Genomic DNA, 20,264 nt, shown 5'->3' on the forward strand with positions numbered 1-20,264 from the left:
TTTAAAGGAAATAAACAGTAAAACGCTCGACATGCAGATGTACTCACTTGCACACCCTTATGAAACTTCAGTTTACTTGCTGCAGCTGCTTCCTGTGCGGCAGGTAACACACATGCACATGTTCACACACAAAAACACAGACCACACTTACACTTTTAATCCTTACGCCTCTGCAGATATATGAAAATGTTTGCAGATAGCTGCTGCTATTAAGCTGTTTTATTCAAAAAAATGCAATTTACATCAAAATAAATCAGAATTCATGCTTAATTATGACAAACATTGCCATTTTTGTTTATTTTGTCCTTCATCAGTCCGCATATGGCTTGATTTTTGTTTGTGTTCTAGACTGTGTGAGTTCATCATGTTTTATAACTCTTATTTCATAAGTGATAGATAGCGGAGCTTCTGTGTTTTGTGTGTCCACAGTAATAAAGCGACTGTTAACTGGAAAACAACGAGATCCTGACGGTAAAGGGGGCCTTACACAGGTGACAGAACCAGCAATCAACCCCTGTCATAACAATAACAGCTGTATAAGAAAAACGTACACATGAGCACGTGCACACAAAAACACACAATCAGGATATTACTTTCTACAGTTGCAGTTGCTCATGCACAACGTACACATCCTCTATACCACGCTGAGGTCAAGATATGTGAAACTGGTGAAAATGTGTCTGTCAAAACAATAAAAATAAAGGTAATATGAAGGATCATATTCTGCATTTATCACAAACAAACCAAGCGCACACACACACACACACGCATAACCTTCATAACCTTTTACTGAGAGATTAGACTGTTGATTTTTAATTGGCTTAACGGCGTGTGTTTAGTTTGATCCTGGTATTATGGCCCAGTGTGTTTTCTTCCTAGAGTGAGCTGATTAAAAAATCTCCCCCTGTCAACACGCTGCCAGATAGATACCACTGTTTGATTAATTCACACACACAAACGCACATGTCATAATCCCCGCCCTCCTATTGGCTACTGCGGGAGCCCTGTTTCCAAAGCAACATTGGAATGCCTGGTGTGTGGCACCACCCCTTTCAGGAAGCAACCGCATGTAAACAAACCCGCCATGTGCAGCACCGTGTGCTCCATCTGACTCTGTGGTAAACAGAGTGTGACTGGGTGCAGGCAGATTGAGGTTGACCTCTAGGATTACATGTTATACTGCTGCATTTAAGGACTTTGCATATTTGCAGGTCTGGACATGTTGTTTGTGTGTGACTTCATGACAATGAATCATCAAATATGAGCTCAAATGTACAGGTAGAGAAAACACAAAGGAAAAAGGGCTCTGACGATTTAAACTGCATTTTTATATGTATGTAAGTACATAAGTCAACAACAGTCCAAAATCAGTGCGGGAAAGCAGGTACAGGTGGATCATGAACAACAGTAGTGTCAGTGACCTGTCCTCTTGCGTCACATCTTTTCCCAACACATGTCATAGTTACGGGATGTCCAGCCTTTTGTGCTGCGGTGTGTGTTTACTTCTGTTAGCACAATATGGCCTTTCCTCCACTGGCCAGCAGCTAAAGGTAACCAAAGTTCAGGAGGATTAAGCACTCAGTGGTACATAGCAGCTCAGATATTTTACTATGGTATGGCCCCAGTGATTGGACCACCTCTGTAAGTGGAAACAGAAGGGGGAAGAATAACAAGGTTATTACAGAACATAACAGCAGATAAACACATTCATAACAGTGATCAAAATACCCACACATGGGGACACCTATCCCATTGAGCAAGAATTCCCAACGACCAATCAAATTTCTGTTACCAACAGCAACAGCTCCTGTTTATGCCTGCCTCTAGCTAATCCTGCCTTCCGATTGGCTGATACCCGGACCTTGGAGCACTGCCCCCTTCCCCCCTCTCTCCCGTTTTCCACTCTGCCTGTCCCTCCATATCTGCAGATTAAGTAACACCGGCAAAACAAAAAGAGCTTATTTTTGTTTTTCATCAATGACAGTGCACCCACATAAACATGGGGCTTGTTTAGATGCAAGGGTATCTGCCTTATGATGGCACATATCTGTAGAGGTACAGAGATAGGAGAGTGGGAGAGGAGGTGGGCTAAACTGAACCACTGTTGCCATGCACCCTCACTGTGTTACTGGGTTAAGTATGGTATGTTGCTATGAAAAAAAAAGCGAGCGCAAGGAAGAGGGGCAATTGCATCATTCCTTTGAAAAGTCCTTGAAAAACATGTCTCTCCTTTTGCACCCTGTGCAAAATCCTAATTGCCCTTTTCAGATCATCCGCTGGGAGGAATTTCAAATTGAAATGCTGCACATGGTGCCACAGTGTGCAAACTTATGAAGGTTCTCTCATGCATGAAAGACTAACTGTTCCAACTGTTCTCTGCGTTTTTGCACATTCCTTTAGCACATTGTTATTCTAAAATAAAAACATGCTTGATCTAGTGTATCAGTTGTACTGAGACTTCTTGTTCCTTTTTGCTGTTGGCAGGTAAGGCAAAGAGTGTGAACATGCAGCCAGATGCTTTGTTTTGTTCTGTCAGTGACTGTTCAGATGCTGTTGTTGGAGAACATGCACCATTAGATAAGATATGTTGCCAAGAACATGGTCTGTTAGTCCATATCTGACATTATGCAATACCTTAGTGGTTCAAGGAGCATGTTTTTAGCTTATAAGAACACATGTAGGGTGTACATACATACCTGTAGGAGAGCTGAAAACATGTTGTGGTCAACCTAATATTTAACCCTATGGCCAAGGTTATCACATGCCTTTGTTGTCATGTGCACGTATATCGTGTTTCTGTTTATGTGTGCAGTTGGAGACACGCACTTTCAAAGAAAGACAACATGTTTGTGCACAAGCAGGAGGCTGTGGTGATGAGCTGCTGCATCATCATTCCCCTCATAACCCTGACCTGTAATAGAGTGACGACACAGCACAAGCAAACAAGGCCCTCGTCAGGGATCCTCCTCTTTCCCCTTATCCTTTACTTCTCAATCTGCTCTTCTTTTTTCTTTGATCTCTTGACATCTTCCCTCTAGCTCCCACTCTTTCTTCCATTCTCTACTTGTGTCAAAGCAGGCCATGTCCCTCCCTGGCTGCTCAACCTCTCTCTTGAGATTTCAAATTAGCATGTGCACTGAAAGCAGAGAGGCACTTTGGCAATCACACTGTTTACTCTGTGATCTCCCTGTCCCCCTCTCTCTCTCTCCCTCTCTCCTTCCCTCTCTCTAAAAAAAATGTCATCCTGCCTTGACACCTTTCCACTGGCTGCACCAAACCACTTTGAGCTTTTTTTTTTATTGCCAGTTTGTTTCATGCTTGCATAGAATCTTGATGTGAAATACAGAGAATACTCCCCAGACAGTGTCTTACTGTTTCTCTCCTTTTTACTGTAAGTGTGTGTGGTGCATGCCTTGCTACATTGTTCTCGACTTAAACAATCCCCATGAGTAAGAATGAGTGTTTTGCTATTTCAGATACTCCTTTGTTCAGCCTGAAATAGTCTTAGACTTAAGCGTGATGGAATGTGGAATTTACACCATCCATGAAATGTGTCTATCTCTTTCTTTTTACACCCTTTCTATCTCTCCTTGAATCAAGCCAGTCATACAGTCTGCCCCCTCTGTCTGCATGCCACGACACAGACTCTATCATCAGATGAGCAACTTTGTATGTCTGCACTTTGTATGTCTGTATCTCCCCTCTTCTCCAGGCTGCACTTCTATGGACATGCCTTCCGGTCTGCTGCTGCTCTACATGAGGATTGCAGACTATGAGAAGGGATTCCTGGCACGGCTTTGAATACATGTGCTTCTAGAAGGATAAGCTCAGCTATGTTAGTAATGTGTCAGCCACGCCGAGGTTACAGGCTGCTCCCCATATTTGGCAAATCACTTAGCATTGCCCCACCTCAGCCAGACTGGCAGTAAACCAGAAAATATGAACAGAATCCAGAGGCAGACAGGGGATAAGGGGAAAAGCACAATGCATTCATTAAATACCATAGTCTTTGGGGAATGATAACACAATTTGAAAGTATTTGACACTATATTTGGCTTTTATTTTCTAGCCTTCTTTTCCTCCTCTGTTCTCTACTGTGCAAGGAAAAACCAGGTGAAACTTTAGGACTCTGAGACTCTGAGCTGTTTTAGTTGTCCTGAAATAGCCTTTGCCTTTTACAGTTATCTCATTGCAGCTTATATAAAGAGGCACGTCTGCAGTCCCAGTCTCATTTGATCAATGCATTTGGCATCAGATCACTCTTTGTGGACTTGGGTCATATTCTTGATTTGCTCAATAGGGTTACTTGTTTACTCATCTCAGGGTGTTTTTTTTAGTTTGTTATGATGGTGTTAACTTCATGTGAAATACCATAAGGCTGGGATCAAATTAGAAATCACTTAGTACTTGGAACATTTGATCTAAGTTTAGCCGTTGAGGGGTATGTAGGATCACTTCTGTCATATCATATTTTTATAAAGCCCCGGTTAACAGAGGTTCATTGCAAAAAGGCAATGAGGGCACATACATAATCGTGTTTGTGCAAATAATATAGATACTGCATTCAGAAATCACACGTTTCATTCAGTCAATCCATTCAGTTGCTCGTGAACAAACACTCTGATGCAATCCCAGGGCAATTTTTGCAGACATGCCAATTTAAAAACAAGCATTCAAATGATTATATCCTGCACCAATAGAGGAGGGAATCAAAATCACTCTCTCTGCCCAGCTCACCAGTTATTATTATTATTATATTTAAAACAATTGTCTCATTGGTTTTTACCAGATCCAAGAGTAGTATTTCACATTAACAGCAGTTAAGTGTGTGTCATGACCTCATCTGCAAATGACCTGCTGTGTGTGTGTCACTCTACCCTCCCCAAGGGGACACGGTGGATCTCTAAAGTGTAGGTCAGGTGTTTGTGTGAGTATGTTTGTAACCTGGCCACCCTCCCCTTGGCTTACACACAGCTGTTTTACTCGGTCTGATTATAGGTTCTGTAGAAAGACAACCGTGATCGTTACTTCTGAACTGAGAGGTTTGCATCATGTGATGTCATCCTTCGCAGTGTGGTGCGGTCATCCCAGGTGCCCAGGTGTGTGTGTGTGTGTGAACGTGTGTGTCTGTGTGTACATGTGTATGCATCAACATTTTCAGGTACTTCAGCAACTAACCGCAACCACAAAACTCAAAAACCACCCGTGTAAGGTCATACTTGTCACAAACAGCAGCCTCGGTTTGTGTACATGTTGTCGTACTGGAATCACCTTGGCCACCGCAGCGGTGAGAAATTCCCTGCACTCTGAGTCTAAGAACTTCTGAAAGTTGCATATTGTGCTGGCTCACAACACGGCTTTGGAGGAGTGAGCTCACTGTAAGCTGAGCAACAGCAGGGGCAGAAGCAGCTAGGGTGCAGCTCATTTCTCCAGTGAGTGACACATACTTAGATTAGAGACACCCAACACCAGTCACCCATCTATCTATCTATCTATCTATCTATCTATCTATCTATCTATCTATCCTGCCTGCCAGAGCCAGCTGGACCCTGAGCTCATGGTACCAATCTGGTCGAGAGAGAGAGAGAAAGAGAAAGAGAGAGAGAGAGAGAGAGATGGGTGGGGTGAGAAGGGATGTTGCCTGCCAGCTCATGGTGTAATCTCATCCTGTTGTGTTACTGTAAGTGAGATGCAGAAGGGGAATGGGAAGAAGGGACCACAGTTCCCCATGAAAGTAATGGCTCTGGGAAGGGCGGAGTATCACTCTACTAAAGTCCCTCTGAAGCATTTAGTATTTACAGTTGAACCACAAGTCTGGGAATCATATCCCAATATGGAAACACATACTGTAACATTTCACCAGGGTCAAACAGCAAGCAAACATTATGCGCATTAACATTGTGCATTTTCTTTGCACACACAATATGTTGTAAGCAAGGCACACAAGATTAGCATTATCCACATAACACAAGTTTAACTGTACACAAAGGGCTGCTCTAACAAGTATTCCTGGCTTCTTTTTTCTTTAGCATGATTGTTTAAGTGTGCTGCCTGGATGTCCAATAGGAGCTTGAAGTGTTTGGGAACATTTGAAAGCCAGTTGAAAACAGGGGTTAATTTGGGGGACTTTTTATTTCAATCTCTGACTAATTTTTGCTCTTAAACACAGCTTACACATACCTAAAGAAATGGTTCAGCATTTTGGGAGATAAGCTTTTTTCATCTAGGATAAATAGCAAGATTGATACCTCTCTCGATAAAGATGATGCCAGCAGCTGGAGTTATTGATGTCACTGTGCCAACCATCACAGCTTCCAGGAAGTCATTGCACCTGGGCAAAGAATAATTGGTATGCACATAACTTGTTGTTTTTACACTTTTTTGTCTGGATTAAACAAACATATAATTTGTTAATACTGCTGGTAGGTGCCTTTCAATAGACCCAGGCGGTTTTCCTCAGTCTTCATGCTATGCTATGCTAAGCTAAGCTAAGCTAAGATAAGCTAAGCTAAGCTAAACTAAGCTAAGCTAAAATAAGCTAAGCTAAACTAAGCTAAGCTACGCTAAACTAAGGTAAGCTAAGCTAAACTAAGCTAAGCTAATATATGCTAAGCTAAGCTAATATATGCTAAGCTAACTTAAGATAAGATAGGCTAAGCAGCTGCAGGATTTAGCCTCATATTCACAGATATGGGTATGGTATCAATCCTTCTTTCCAATTCTCAGCAAGAGAGCAAATAAGCATATTTTCCAACATGTTTTTGAATATTTCCTTTGAGACGGTAAGTACATTTTGTATTTGCAGTAGAACAGACTGAACATTTTGTCAGGCATTGTTTCCTATGTGAGGTAATAGAGGAAAACTCGTTATCAGCAATAAATACAGGAGGAAAAAGAAAAACAGTCTGAATAGCACTCTGGAGTAAACCAATGCTTGATGTTTACCATCTTTCTATGCCACAGTTGAAAACACTAATGTGTCAGAGCACACATGTGTCTGGTCTTGCTCCCTCCCTTTCAGTCTATCGTAGCCCCAGATCTCTGGCTCAGACCTCGTGCAGACAGTCGGGCTGGCTCGACAGTCTGGACTGTTGCTCCAGGCTTTGGCACTTAAGCAACACAGGGAGAAGATGTTTGTTAACTTCATACAAATAGCAGCAGCAGCAGAGGCAAAGAATCCTTTTCCAGTAGTCTATTTTGTTCTCTGTTTGCCCACATACACCTGTAGCCAAAAGGAAAGGAAAAACATGTTGTTTTTTAGTCTTGCATAGGCCTTGCATGAGTTTATGATACAGAAATGAAGGTTAAAATAGCAGATATTTTAGGAGCGATGCAGACATGGAGAAATTATGTTTCAGAGAGTACAAATAAAAAACTGATCTATCACAAAGACCACAAATGTAGCATTTATACAAAGTAGGTCAAGGATTTAGTCAACAATACACTTTGTATTTAATAGTAACAACCGTTCACTTAGCCAACTCTTGTTTACTCGGAGCACATAATAAAACAGTTAATAGCAGATATTGTAGGAGTGGTGCAGACATGGAGAAATTATGTTTCAGAGAGCACAAAGAAAAATTTGATCCATCAGAAAGACCACAAATGTAGCTTTTATACAAAGTAGATCAAGGATTTAGTCAACAATACACTTTGCGTTTAATTGTAACAACCATTCACTTAGCCAACTCTTGTTTACTTGGAGCACATAATAAAACAGTTAACATTTATATTCTTTAGAAAACGGGTCTTATTTGGGGAGTTAAATATTGTTTTTGCACAAAAACGGGTCAAGATTAGACACGTTTGCCTCTGCTATGGTTGCTGGTAGTCTTTTTATTTCATGGTAGAAAACAGTAATTGCTACCCAAAGAACATTGACCTGTATAGATAAAAAATATATATATCTCTAAATACTTTGAGTGCTTTTGGAAACAGCTCAATGTTACTCACAGTCTGAAACCTTTAAAAGATGTCCCGATCTACCTTCTGAGTAGGCTGAAACTTTAGGTAGGTATAGGTAGTTTTCCACAAGATATTGTGATAGATACGATATGATGCGATTGAGTGTGCAACCACAGACAAAGAGTCATCTGAAGCCACAATTGTCTTTATATTAGTGTCTCACAATACTGTTTATTCACAGTCTAACTACAGATTTGATAGAGCATGTAAGAAAATGACTGATTTTGTCAGCATTTATGGTAATTTATTTTCTCTTCCATATGCCTGCATTGCAGATAGTAATGCCCATGGAAAGCCCCTCTATTTCTTCTCTACTACTTGTTTCTTTTTTGTAAATCTGTATGAGTGAAGCTTCCTTTGTTCTTAGAACACTGAACTGTGATCAGTCACTGCAGTGCTTGTGCTTCTGCGTGCGGTTGTGCACATACAGGTGCGCGTGTCTGTTCATGCTTGTGTGCACCTGTGTGTTCAGGCGTGCACACATGTAAGGTATGACCAGTGGCTGGCTTGGAGACCGAGGTGCTGCCAAGAAAAGCGAGATGAGTTCCTCTGAAGTCTGCTATCTCTTTGATGTGGGCCGCCCTTTACTGTCAGCTTCTGCTCTGAGCCGACCGCAATGCACACACACATTTCCCCTTTACCTGCCACTGATGATCTAGCTGACCCTCGTTCTGCTACAGCTCAGCTCCAGTTCCTATCCATTTTCTATGGTGTGGTTGCACGTGGCTGTGTGTGTGCACGTGTCTACAGGAATACAAAATGCACAACTTTTCATCACTTTCCCCCCTTTCTCCATGCAATGATTTGCATTAATTTTGCTGGATTTATTAAACTGAACTTGAGAAGTAAATATATGCAATACTAGTGTAGATACCCCAACAGTGCATGCTTGATATGTAACATTTAACCTGAGCAATCTACAGCAGAGCATAATTGGGTTATTAATACCATAAAGTCTCCAGTTTTCACTTGGATGCACAAACCTACAAGTAAGCACACTTCTCACTGACACACAGACCTCTGTAGCCTCAGCTGCCTATGCATAGGAAACAAAAGAAAGCTCTTTCCTGCAAGCCCCCCCCCCTCCAGCCTCGGCCTCGATTCTGGCTTCAGCGATTGTGCAAGCTGTCCTGTAAAGGCAGCTGGTCTATGAGCAGTAAAAGATCACTGCCTGGAAAGAGCACATGTCACAAGCATCACTGTGTTGCAACTACTCTACTCTGTCTTCCTCTGTATTTAATCTCTCTCAAACCACCCAACTTTCCGCCTTCCACCTACATTTTTCTCTCTATTTCTTCTTCCCTTCTTGGTAACTGATGTCATGTAACACTTCCTGATACGTCTGTATCTGTGCAATCTGCTGTAATTTGTCACACACTGCTGCAGCTTAGCCAACCTAAGCTTTGGCTAGTGCCAGTGGTCTGTGAAACTTTCAGTAAAAAGAGAAATAACATTTCTGACAAAGAGATGGTTCAGTTTGATTTCAAATGTTTATTCACAAAGCATTAAAAATGAGTACAATTCAAATGAATATTGCATTGTTTTGTCTGCATATTTCAAAGTAAAAATAATAGTCCATGAGTAGGTGTCACAGATACAGACACAGCTCACACCAGGATCTGCAAGCAAAGTCTCTGCTTACTCCAAGAAATCCCTGATAGCTGCTCTGGTAAAAGAAAAGTAAAGTCCATTTAGACTAGACCAACATCTTCCTCGTTCCCCTCTCATGAGATTCAGTCCAGTTTCTGCACTTTCATATGTCCATTTCTTGCACAGTCTCCATCTCTGTGACCTTCTCTGCTTGGTTCCCCATTGCCTTTGATCTAGGGCAGTAACTGGGTCAAAACATCATCATCATCTTTTCATGCACTTTGCAGTACAGTCCAAAATCCTTCTCAGTGTCCATCAGTCTGTCCACTCCACCTACACCGGACCCAGTCCACACTTGACCCTTTGAACTTGAACCCTTCCCCAGGGTAATCCAGAACCAACGTGCTGACCCAGAATGCACCAAGACATCGTGCTCTTGCAGCGGGTTGCAGCCACAGCCTCTTAATCCATGACATGTGAGGCTGAAAGGCTTTGACACCCCCCCAAGCTGAAGCTCAGCTCCTTGACTTTCTTTTCATCATCTTCATCATCATCATGTGAAGCATAGTTGCAGTGGAATGTCACTTCAGCGCTCTGGAAGTGTGATGGTAGGCACCCAGTCGTACACACTGCGGCTCTCCTCACAGAACAGACTCAGTTTGTCCAGAGCAGGGTCTTTCCATGGGTTTGCACTGGGACTCTGTATTTAAAAAAAAAGAATAAGACATTTAGACTCAAAACACCTGCTACAGATATAGAATGTGCAAACATTGCAGTAGCGTGTGCAGAAAATTCAGACAGGGTGGTGATGCATGCATGATTCACTGGCTGAGTGGGTGCACCCGGGAACATACCGTGACAAGAATGCAGTGCGCGTCCTTGGGCTCGCCGGTTTCGTCTGCACCCACGAGGTCAGCCAGGCGCTCTATGTCATTGACTCGCACCACGTTGATGTCGTTGTCGAAGCAGAAAGCTTGGATGAGAGTGAAATGGATCTGAAGAGCGATGTCACACTCGTACTCCTCATCGGTGGCGAGGACGCAGAACGCCACGCTGTCTGGGTCACTGTGGGAAAGACAAGAAAGGTGGTCAGAACATGTTCTCTCATGCTGATGCGTAAAAAAAAGATATATATATATATATTTTAAAAGCCAATAAAACGGTTAACAAATAGCAATACTTACACATTCATGACTTTGGCAGATTCATAAACTCCAACTGTCAGGTAGTCCTGCTTCTTAGCAGCGACCAGCAGCTCTTCCAGGGCTGCGCCTGCACTTTGCACCCTTGACAAAGAAAGAACACACATCATCAGTACACCGATCACATTTTGATGAAACAGTTACAAAGCAGAAAGAAAACAAGCTTCAATACTGTTGAATCCGTGCGTAAAATATTTACCTATCAGTGTTTTCCATTGTGTTCTCTTGTCCGCGGATCTCTTCCAGAGTCATAGTTATAATCCAAGCGCGATCGGTGATTTTGCAGTGAACGGAAAAAGGCTGTGTGTGTCTCTCTCAGTGTACTCTCTTGCGTTATTCTGAGCTCAGAACAGGCTGTGGGTGGATTTATAGCAGGCTCAGCGTAGTTTCTCGGCAAGGGGCGGTCTTTTCCGCTCCTGCATCCTACCATTGGCTCAGAGCAGCCGGGGTGAGGAAAGCAAAAGTCCCCGGGCAGTTACGCAGAGCATGTTGACAACCCCACGTGGGGCGCGATTACAACCTTTCAAGAAATCCCCCCCCCCCCTCCTGCCGCCCACCATCAATTCCTCCTTACTTTGTCAACATCCAACATCACCACAGTGAACAAAAACTAAAAGTCCTGTTTACGATGGACTTTTTTCAGAGTGACACAGACACAGACAGACACAACAAAGCCTGAACATCACACAGTACAGAATATTCTGTCTGACATGTTTATGACCTGGATTTATAATGTATACATATAAATCACGTGTATTATGTGTACGTGCTATTTCTTTTGAATAAACATGATTACCACACGTGTTATTTAACTCTGCCATCGTGATGCTTGTTGGTTATATAAATGTTATGCACCTATAGTTTCCCTATGACCAAGAGGGGAATGGCAGGTCTATGTCAGACCATCCTACAGGTGACAGTGTAATTGAATACGCAGATCCGTTAAAGGAAAACCTTTCCTGTGGGGGGGAACAGCAGTGGAACCGGTAATGAAATGAATCTTTTTCCATGGTTAATTCTGGAACAATCTGAAGAACTGGACTTCCCCAGCGTTGGGGAATCACTTGCTGTGTTATATATAGCCCATCCAAACTTTCCCTGTGGTCTAGCCTTTTTCTTGCCCTTAATAAACAGCTTGTTGATGGTACACCTGCAAGCGCGTGCATCCTAACAACCGGTTACTCAACGTGCTGCTGAGTTCACGGTCTGCCCGGTAATTACAGAACTGACCCGCTTGAGCTGCGACAAGACTACAAGCCTGTCCTGACCCAAATACGATTTATTTATTTATTTATTTTTTATTTGGGATTTGTGACCAAAACAGCTTATGGACGGCACACGCCAGTTTCTTTCTTTCTTTCTTTCTTTCTTTCTTTCTTTCTTTCTTTCTTTCTTTCTTTCTTTCGCCTGTTGAAAAGACCCCTAATTGCCATCCTGACTTGACGCGTGTCGTTTCTCACCCCCCCTCAAGAAAAGAAGACAATAGCAACGTCCTCCACCTGCCCCCGGCCCATTCATTGAGCTGGAGGAGTTGTGAGTACGTGTGTGCCCTTAATTACCCCCCCCCCACACACACACTCTATTCAGTACCCCCTGCGGCAGATGCCAGACAGATGCGCGTGGTCCCCTCCATATCGCCTGCAAATCGCCACGCGCCATGGCCAGTAGTGTTTTCAGGCTCCTTTATCTTATCACGGACTGCACGTGTTTACATTCAACATCATTCACTTTTCAGACAGATGCCGAAGTATGTGCATGTGTACACACCGGTTGGCTGGTCTAGTCCTAACTTGAAACTTCTTCTGCCATAATTCAGCACATATGAGTAATTCAGACAACAAAAACAACACGCACCCCCCAATACCACACAGTTGGGGTACATTAGGCACACCACAAAGTATTACAAGAAAACATCTGTTGTAGGTTGTTTTCTTGTTAAATGATGAGTCAAACAATAAACCACACTGACATTTGTTTGAAATAAAGGTCCCCTCGTGATAATATCTAAATGACCTTTAACCTAATCTGAAGCATCTATGCAGCAGCTGAACGCCTCCTTCAAGTGGGGGGAAATCTGGACTGACGTCGCCACCTGCTGGCCGTTCAGAGACACTGTCACTTCCTCCCCTCCTTCTACACAACTCGTGTCAACACGTTGAATAAGCTCATGACTCATGATTCCAGCCTCACACTTGTGAGTCACAAACCAGTTTATGTTGTTATTCCCCGACAGCTGAGGTTATGTCTAGCGTCAGATGAATATTGTTTAAAGGTGAACAGAGGAGTACAGAAACAACGAAGATAACATCAGACTTTCTGATCCCGCATATTCAACAAATTCAACAAAAATCTACAGTGTGTATAGAATTTAAAGTGTGCATGAAGTGAAAATACCTGCCCTCCCCATCATCCTTAAAATGCTCTCTGTATTATACATACAAGTAAATGAACGTGTTATTTACATGAAGTACTCTAAATGCAATTATGCTGGCAAGATACATTACAAAACAATACACAATCTTTTTTTGTATGTAAACTGTAGGAATTTTGTGGCTTTTGCCGCTTTGAATACAGTCTGCAGTTTGGTTAAGAGGATGGGGGAAATCCCAGACTGGCTGTGAAAATCCCAATGGAGGATGAATTAGAAACAGTCTCCCTACATGACCCTGTACAAAGTACCCAACTCCCCAAAACTGTAGTGGTTAGAAGCTGTGGGAAATTGTTGTAGACTGTGGTTTCACTGGCAGTTCCTGAAAGCAAATTTGTCTGAAAATGGCACTGTAGGACTAATGAAGATTATGAAAACAGTGGTGTACAGAGATGACGTTTCAGGTGAATCCTGAAAACAGTTCAAATGTTCAAGTGTAATGCTTCATTTCAATGTAGGTTTTGATCAACGGCCTCAAGTTGAAAGAGCTGTTGAGGAATACTTGTATTTCTTTGTCAATGACACTGATCAAGGAGATGTTCTGATTTATAAAAAGTTTATTATTATCATAGAGGTCCAGACATGTCTTATACATAAAGAGTTCAAATGTACAGAAGAGCTACAATCATTTTAATGTATTTACATTCCCTTCTTGGACTATGTCAAATGTCAGTGCATTTGTACAACATGATCAACATTTAAAATCCAACTGACTGTCGATTAGAATGAAAAGCAGTTTCAATACCATTTAATTTCCATTAATTACTAACAGTAACATAAGAAATACACAAAAAAATAACAAAAATGCCTCACTGACAAGACAGGTCATTACATTTTTGAATATATTATACTGCAACACGGTTTACTGAGCAAATATATCAAACCCCTTATTCCGATACAAGGTATTTCAGACATGTTTAGAAAGGTAAGAGCTGTCCCATGAAGTTGAAAAAGAGGAGACTTGAGAGGTAGGGACTGAATGGGACTAGCTAAAAATGACATGTGAGGGGTTTAACGACATTATTTCTTTACAGTACAACATAAAAACAAAGCATTCCAAAATGAAAAAAAGGAGTGTGGATACCCTTGTTACAAGGGAAATACTAACAAAACTTTACAAGTCTTCTAAATGGCCAAATGTCCTGCAATGGCTTTAAGCATTACTGTGGTCAACAACTGTGATCAAGCGTAATGAGAAACAAGCAGCCTATCTTCATGCTGTGCAATGGATGTTCCTGGCTAGTTTGCTGTGGACTACTTCTTTTCACAATAATTTACTATGGGAGAGTCAGTCAGTTTATGTGAACATCTAAATCTGCTGACAGACTAGAGCCAAACACGGTCTCCCGAGAATATGGCCATACTTCTCTTGAAGTAATCAACTGCTGGTTCATTTGGGATTTTTAAAATTTAAATGACACATTTTGTTCATAAGCACCGCTTTGTACGGTGAAGCAAGAGCACTCAGTGCTATGTTTCCTCCAGCAGTGCAAGCAGGTGTATTATCTCTGCAATGCCCCATAATTTAGGTAGTTTACACTGCTAAAATATGTAAATCACTTTAGTTTTTTTTTTTTTTTTGCCCACTGGAACAAGGAAATCAGAACTAAGTGCAAATAAAGAAACAGTAGTACACCAGAGGGCTGTTAGAGGGGAAAAGTAGGGACAGACAGACCGATCATACATCTTGATATAGCTACTGGTATTTTCCCATCCCCCCCATTATAGTTCAAGCTTCCCTCTGCTACCTAAAACATTAGGAATATGGCTCCCTCTGCTGGCTATATTGATCAATTACTCCCTACTACATCTCATCCGAGCGGTGCTGTTGTAATATGACAGAAGGGGGGTTCCGGTCTATCCAGTTATCTTTGGATCCTGTGACCTCATATGCTGCAGCAGATGCCACTGCAGCATCAATGGGTCCTTCCTGTAAGGCCCCCACTCCACCAGTCGGCCCCGGTGCCATCTCTGCAGTCTGAGCCGAACTGGGGAAATCTGCCGAGGAGTTGCTGTTGACTCCCGTTTCTGAATCTGGCTGCTCCACTGTCTGGTAGTCTGGGGTGTGATTCTTCTGACCACCGGCGAAGATGGCTTTAACGTTCTCCACCTCCGCTTGGGGCAGTAAGATTAGTTCCTCATCATCAGGTTGAACATAGAATCTGGCATCAGTGCTTTCTGGTGGCAGTGAGCGCAAGGTCCGGGAGATGCCTGCAATAATGAAAAAACAAATGAAAGCTCAGTCATTAAAGCTGCATTATTTATGAAGAATTTCATGAAATCTTAAAATAAAAAGATAAAATAAATCAAACAGAGGCCAGGGAAGATATTCACTTGAAAACATGTCATTAAAAATCCTTCATATGTGTATCATGACAAGAAAGGTTGAAAAATATATAGCAAAAGAAACATTTATTTTGAGGTAACTTACTGGAAGAGGGAGTGTAGGAATTCTTCTGTTCTGCGTTTTGGCCAAATGGATTGACTGATGGGAAGATGATGAGACAGAACGAGAGCAGGAACACCTGAAGGGCAAAGCAAAGAGACAGTGAGGACAAAAACACTGCAGCATGACAAAGACCTTGGCATTAAAGTGAGAAATATAATGGGGGAGGAAAAAAATATGTTAATATAGTCGTCAAACTTACCACAACACAAGTGCTGGTCGTGCTGGCCTTCATTGTCGACATCTTCACTATTGCCTGTAGTTTCCTCAGTTGCTCTATCAATGAGCTGCAGGAAACAAGAGGACAGATTTACTGTAACAGATGTCAGCAGATTCAGAAACACTTTCTAGATAAGTGTTATTATAGATTAATGCTGAAGCGATATTTCTTAAGGGTTCTTACATATTCTGTTTCTGAAGCATTTGGACTTTCTTCTGTAGTTCCAGGTTGTGTGCAGTACAGATGGCAACCCTGTGGCAGACATTTGTTTCAGTAATTAGTATATTAAAATGTGCATATGAGTATTTAAGTAGAAAATCTCATGAACCAAAAAATAAATAAATAAATACATAGAATATCAACACTAGTATAACTAGTCACAGGAAACGAGGCAAGCTGTTTTTTAAGTTCTTCCTGCAGTGTGTTCTTGCTGGCTTGAGAGTAGCAACTCCTCATACAAAAATAAAATCACACACACACAGGGAGGGTAGAGCCAACTCTGACTGCTATCCTACAAGATGTAGATATTTCTGCATCTATGATAATGAATCTCTCTCATTTGTAGAAACACTGGCCTTTTCATCTCACCTGTTTTCCAATCCATCAACATACACCTTCTTCTTCTTGCGGCTCTCTTGAGCGGACTGCTTGTTGCGGATCTTCCTCCTGACCCTCTTCAAGGTCCTTTCCTCTGCCTGTTACACAGAGAGGAAAGCTTTCACCAGAATGTCGACATGACAGATGACAATGTGTACATAGCGGCCCTCATCAGCTGTGCTGCAGAAAGGCTAAACAGAAAACCTATTTGAATATTCATCAAGCAAAAGCTTCGAGGGAACCCACGTCAACAAAAATAGGTATCGTAATGAGATAGACAAAACACTTTCATATGGCAAAACAATGAAAGTGTTATACGGTTCAGGATTGTTGTACAATAATTGCATCAAAAATGAACAACAATAATTCTGATGTATGAGCAGCATGTAGCCTGATTATGCTCATTATTATGTAAACATTTCTAACATTTGGCAGATGTTCTTACCCAGAGCAGATTAAAATGGCACTCAGCATCATGACAATACCAAAAGCTTAATTAAATAAACATTTTTTGTATCAATTACCTTGGTGAGAGGCATGTGTGTGGGAATAGTTGCTCCCTCTTTTGACAAAAGCCTCTTCTCCTCCTCAGTAAGTACAATCTCTTTAAACTGGAACTAGAATCAGAAAGACAAAGAGGTTTAATCACCTGGTTCTTCACTGTAACATATGGTGGACAGTCAGCTCGACAATCACGGCACAAATGTTTTCTTCAAGCAAACTCTTCGATTTGACCAAAAAAAAATGATAAAAAGCTGACCTGGTCTGTTTCGTTAGGACCAGTTGAATCCTGTGTTGAGTCCTCTATGGCCAGAGTGCAGGGCAGCTCGCTGATAATGTCTTCCTCCATTTCCTCACTCACCAAATCGTCTGACACAAGAGAAATATATTTGAAATCATCTGGTACTCTTATCTGCTAGGCGTGCAGCATACCTCCTACAAAAATGTACATTACACAAATGACATCAGAATCAAAGAGAACTTGGACTCTTGGATTACACGTACCCAGATCAATGAAGACATCTGTATCCGGCTTCTCTGCCCTCACACTCTGCAGGACATCCATGTCCCTGCTTCCACTCTGCAGGGAGTAGCTGTGATCCGCCTGGACTGCTAAGGCCTCCGGGCTTTCTGTCTGCAGGTCTCCAGGGGCCAGGGCAGGATCTGAGTGCACCGGGCTGGGCTGGGAGTAGCTGGGACTTGGCACAACATCACTGTCACTTCCCTGGGGACTTGGGCATCCCAGAAGGTTGTTGTTTCCAACCCCAGTGCTGCAGTCATCAGAAATGCCACTGTCGCTGCCCAAGGGAGAATGAGAAGGACAGAGGGCGTCCATGTTGTCCTCTCCCTCAAGCAAGCTGGTCAGAAAGTCTTCAGTATCCATACCTGTCAGCATCTGGGAGGAAAAAAAAACAGATGTAAACAAATGAGGGAACCCCATTTCAAGCAAGACCTTTTACCATTACATACAGTTTGAAAATACACAATAGTAGCGTTTTGAGTTATCCAAAAGTAAATCTAATCGACTTCATCCTAGGTTTCTACTTCTTTCCTGTCATGTCTTACATCTTCACACAGCCAGGATTCAAGGCCGCTCTCATCAGGAAAGAGAGGCTCAGTCAACCCATCATCTCCATGGTGTATTAGCAGCCCTAACAGATCTGCTCCATCCATGTCTGGAAGGTCCTCAGGGACTGACATCTGTGTACAGACCACAGCATTCACATTATTTATTAACAATGTCTGTAGAATAATAACAGTACAAGACTGATATAATACGAGTAAGATGTCAGACTAGACATTGTCTGGGATGTTGGAATTTTGTGCTATAGCTTAAATTGAATGTATTGCTATTATATACACTGCATGACATTAGAATTAACTAGTCAACTTTTCATCAGAAAAATGAAACAAAAGAAGATATTTAAAAAGTCCTCACTTTCTGAGGCTGTGATGAAAAAAAAAACAAGATTGATAATGAAAACATTAGTTGCGGCAGTTAATGAGTCATGCATTGCCTGAGCATTGAAGGCCTCCACATTATTGATTATAATATGACAAAAAAAAAAAAAATCCCACCACACACCTCTGCTATGACTTTATGTTGTAAAAAAATTTGGTAGTCATACCCAAAATAAAATCGTATTAGTTTAGATATCAAGGGACATTTTGAGTCAAATGCTGTCATAGTAGTAGTTTCCCTTTTTTCCCCACTATCACCTCGCTTTACTCTCTGTGACTGCACAGGGATCATACAGTGACAGAAAAGTAAAGAAGTGATCCCTTGTAGATTGCCCCCATGTGGAGGCTGCAGGTGCACGCTGACACTGTTTAAGACAGTAAAAAAAAAAAAAAAGATTACTGACCTCGGCAGCCACAACATTTGGGTGGGGTGTACAAGAGATTCTTCCCCGCCAATGGGTTCATGACACGTATACCGTGTAAACAGCCTAATGTTGCATCATTGCCACGCTCCCACCATGACCTCATCTTATACTGAGCCCCCGCCCCCCAACATGCCTTTGTCACGAGATCTGAATGCACTATCATGTGTCAAAACAAATAAGATGTTTAACCTTCGGCTCACTTCAGGAATAAAAAAAAAGGCATTTTTCTGTCATGCATTACATGCACTGAGATGCCAGGTGTCTTTATTGTCTCGCAAAAACAAAATAGCAATAGCCTTACAGCATAAGTCACACACGACCTAGTTACTGCAATGTTAGCAGGGAAACAAATGCGAGCAGCGTGATTCATTAACATTGACACAAGCTAAAAAAATACTGTTTTATATAAGCCAATGGCAGAAACAAAGAAATGTCTACGGTAGCTAGCTCGTGAATGTTAATGTTACTGTTTTATTGTCAGGAGGGCGTGGTCCCTCGTGAGATTAAACACACAGACAAACACTGAACACAGTCTATGTTCTTATGACATTCATTTTCTTACCTTTCGACGACAAGACACAAAATATTTTTCGAGTGAGTGGCTCCGTCTGAGTGGGTATGTCTTTCTGTTTCTCTACTCAGCGTTTCTTATATCCTCTACCGTCACAGCGCTTCCTACTGAAACCACCTTCCAACAAGGCAAAAATTGCGTCATCACGTAAAGGCGGACATGACTACGTGGGCTTTTCCGGTGCTTCTGGGAAATGTAGTACCTAAGCTCATGATTGTATGCGTATTGCTGCAAACACATATCTGGCAGGAATAAAATTTGTAAATTACTATATAAGGTTGAGATAATCTACTTCTTTTCCTTATTATTATTATATATTGTTCATTATCATTATTATTAATAATATTATATATAATTTAAATATATTGTATATGACTTATATTATATTAAAAATAGAAATACAAATACCCCACTAAAGTGTTAAAAAATATACCCATACATACTGAATTGTATTGTGATATTTTGATGTAAAACATTTTTAAAAAGCTAAATACTGGACAATGAATGATTGCTCGCAAAATACATGTGAATGCACCTGTAGAGAGTGTATGTAGTGGTAAAAAATTATAAAACATAAACACAAACACAAAAGCAGCTTCATAAAAAAAGACTGATGCATTTCAATTTTATATTTATTTGAACACATGAGCGTTAACATGGCATCAGATAATTAAAAAACCTAATTACTGAAACTCATACCAACATTGTCTGAGTCTAAACTGAAAATGGATTTTGCCACATGACCAACTATAACTTTGGTGGTTGGTATGTTAGTATCCGTAGCTTAATGACATTTATTGGCTTTTTTTAGGCCACAAGGAATATAGAGTGAGGTCATTCAGGTCAATCAGTCCAGCA

The 20,264-nt window shown here is 41.5% G+C and overlaps 2 protein-coding genes across 2 annotated transcripts; both read right to left on the reverse strand.

Annotated features, from left to right (window-relative positions):
• Positions 1-9,801: 9,801 nt before the first annotated feature.
• Positions 9,802-11,116, reverse strand: gadd45ga (growth arrest and DNA-damage-inducible, gamma a). The gene is made up of 4 exons (XM_010733527.3): positions 10,957-11,116; positions 10,740-10,841; positions 10,410-10,620; positions 9,802-10,255 (listed from the first exon to the last, which is right to left on the reverse strand). The coding sequence occupies exons 1-4, from the start codon at positions 11,007-11,009 to the stop codon at positions 10,142-10,144; spliced, it is 480 nt and encodes a 159-aa protein (XP_010731829.1). The 5' UTR covers positions 11,010-11,116; the 3' UTR covers positions 9,802-10,141.
• A 2,608-nt stretch (positions 11,117-13,724) lies between these two features.
• Positions 13,725-19,547, reverse strand: creb3l3l (cAMP responsive element binding protein 3-like 3 like). The gene is made up of 10 exons (XM_010733526.3): positions 19,398-19,547; positions 18,015-18,149; positions 17,454-17,844; positions 17,209-17,318; positions 16,973-17,065; positions 16,440-16,546; positions 16,035-16,103; positions 15,834-15,918; positions 15,617-15,710; positions 13,725-15,396 (listed from the first exon to the last, which is right to left on the reverse strand). The coding sequence occupies exons 2-10, from the start codon at positions 18,147-18,149 to the stop codon at positions 14,990-14,992; spliced, it is 1,491 nt and encodes a 496-aa protein (XP_010731828.2). The 5' UTR covers positions 19,398-19,547; the 3' UTR covers positions 13,725-14,989.
• Between the last annotated feature and the right edge of the window lie 717 nt (positions 19,548-20,264).

This window comes from Larimichthys crocea, chromosome III, assembly GCF_000972845.2.
Source record: "Larimichthys crocea isolate SSNF chromosome III, L_crocea_2.0, whole genome shotgun sequence".
Classification (NCBI taxonomy): domain Eukaryota; kingdom Metazoa; phylum Chordata; class Actinopteri; family Sciaenidae; genus Larimichthys; species Larimichthys crocea.

Coding starts and splice junctions, on each gene's coding strand:
- gadd45ga (XM_010733527.3), bottom strand. CDS start 11,009: ATGACTCTGGAAGAGATCCGCGGACAAGAGAACACAATGGAAAACACT. Junction 10,842..10,956: donor ACAATGGAAAACACTGATAG/GTAAATATTTTA, acceptor TTCTTTGTCAAG/GGTGCAAAGTGCAGGCGCAG. Junction 10,256..10,409: donor CGCACTGCATTCTTGTCACG/GTATGTTCCCGG, acceptor TTTTAAATACAG/AGTCCCAGTGCAAACCCATG.
- creb3l3l (XM_010733526.3), bottom strand. CDS start 18,149: ATGTCAGTCCCTGAGGACCTTCCAGACATGGATGGAGCAGATCTGTTA. Junction 17,845..18,014: donor AATCCTGGCTGTGTGAAGAT/GTAAGACATGAC, acceptor TTTTCCTCCCAG/ATGCTGACAGGTATGGATAC. Junction 15,397..15,616: donor TTCCTACACTCCCTCTTCCA/GTAAGTTACCTC, acceptor TCATTATTGCAG/GCATCTCCCGGACCTTGCGC.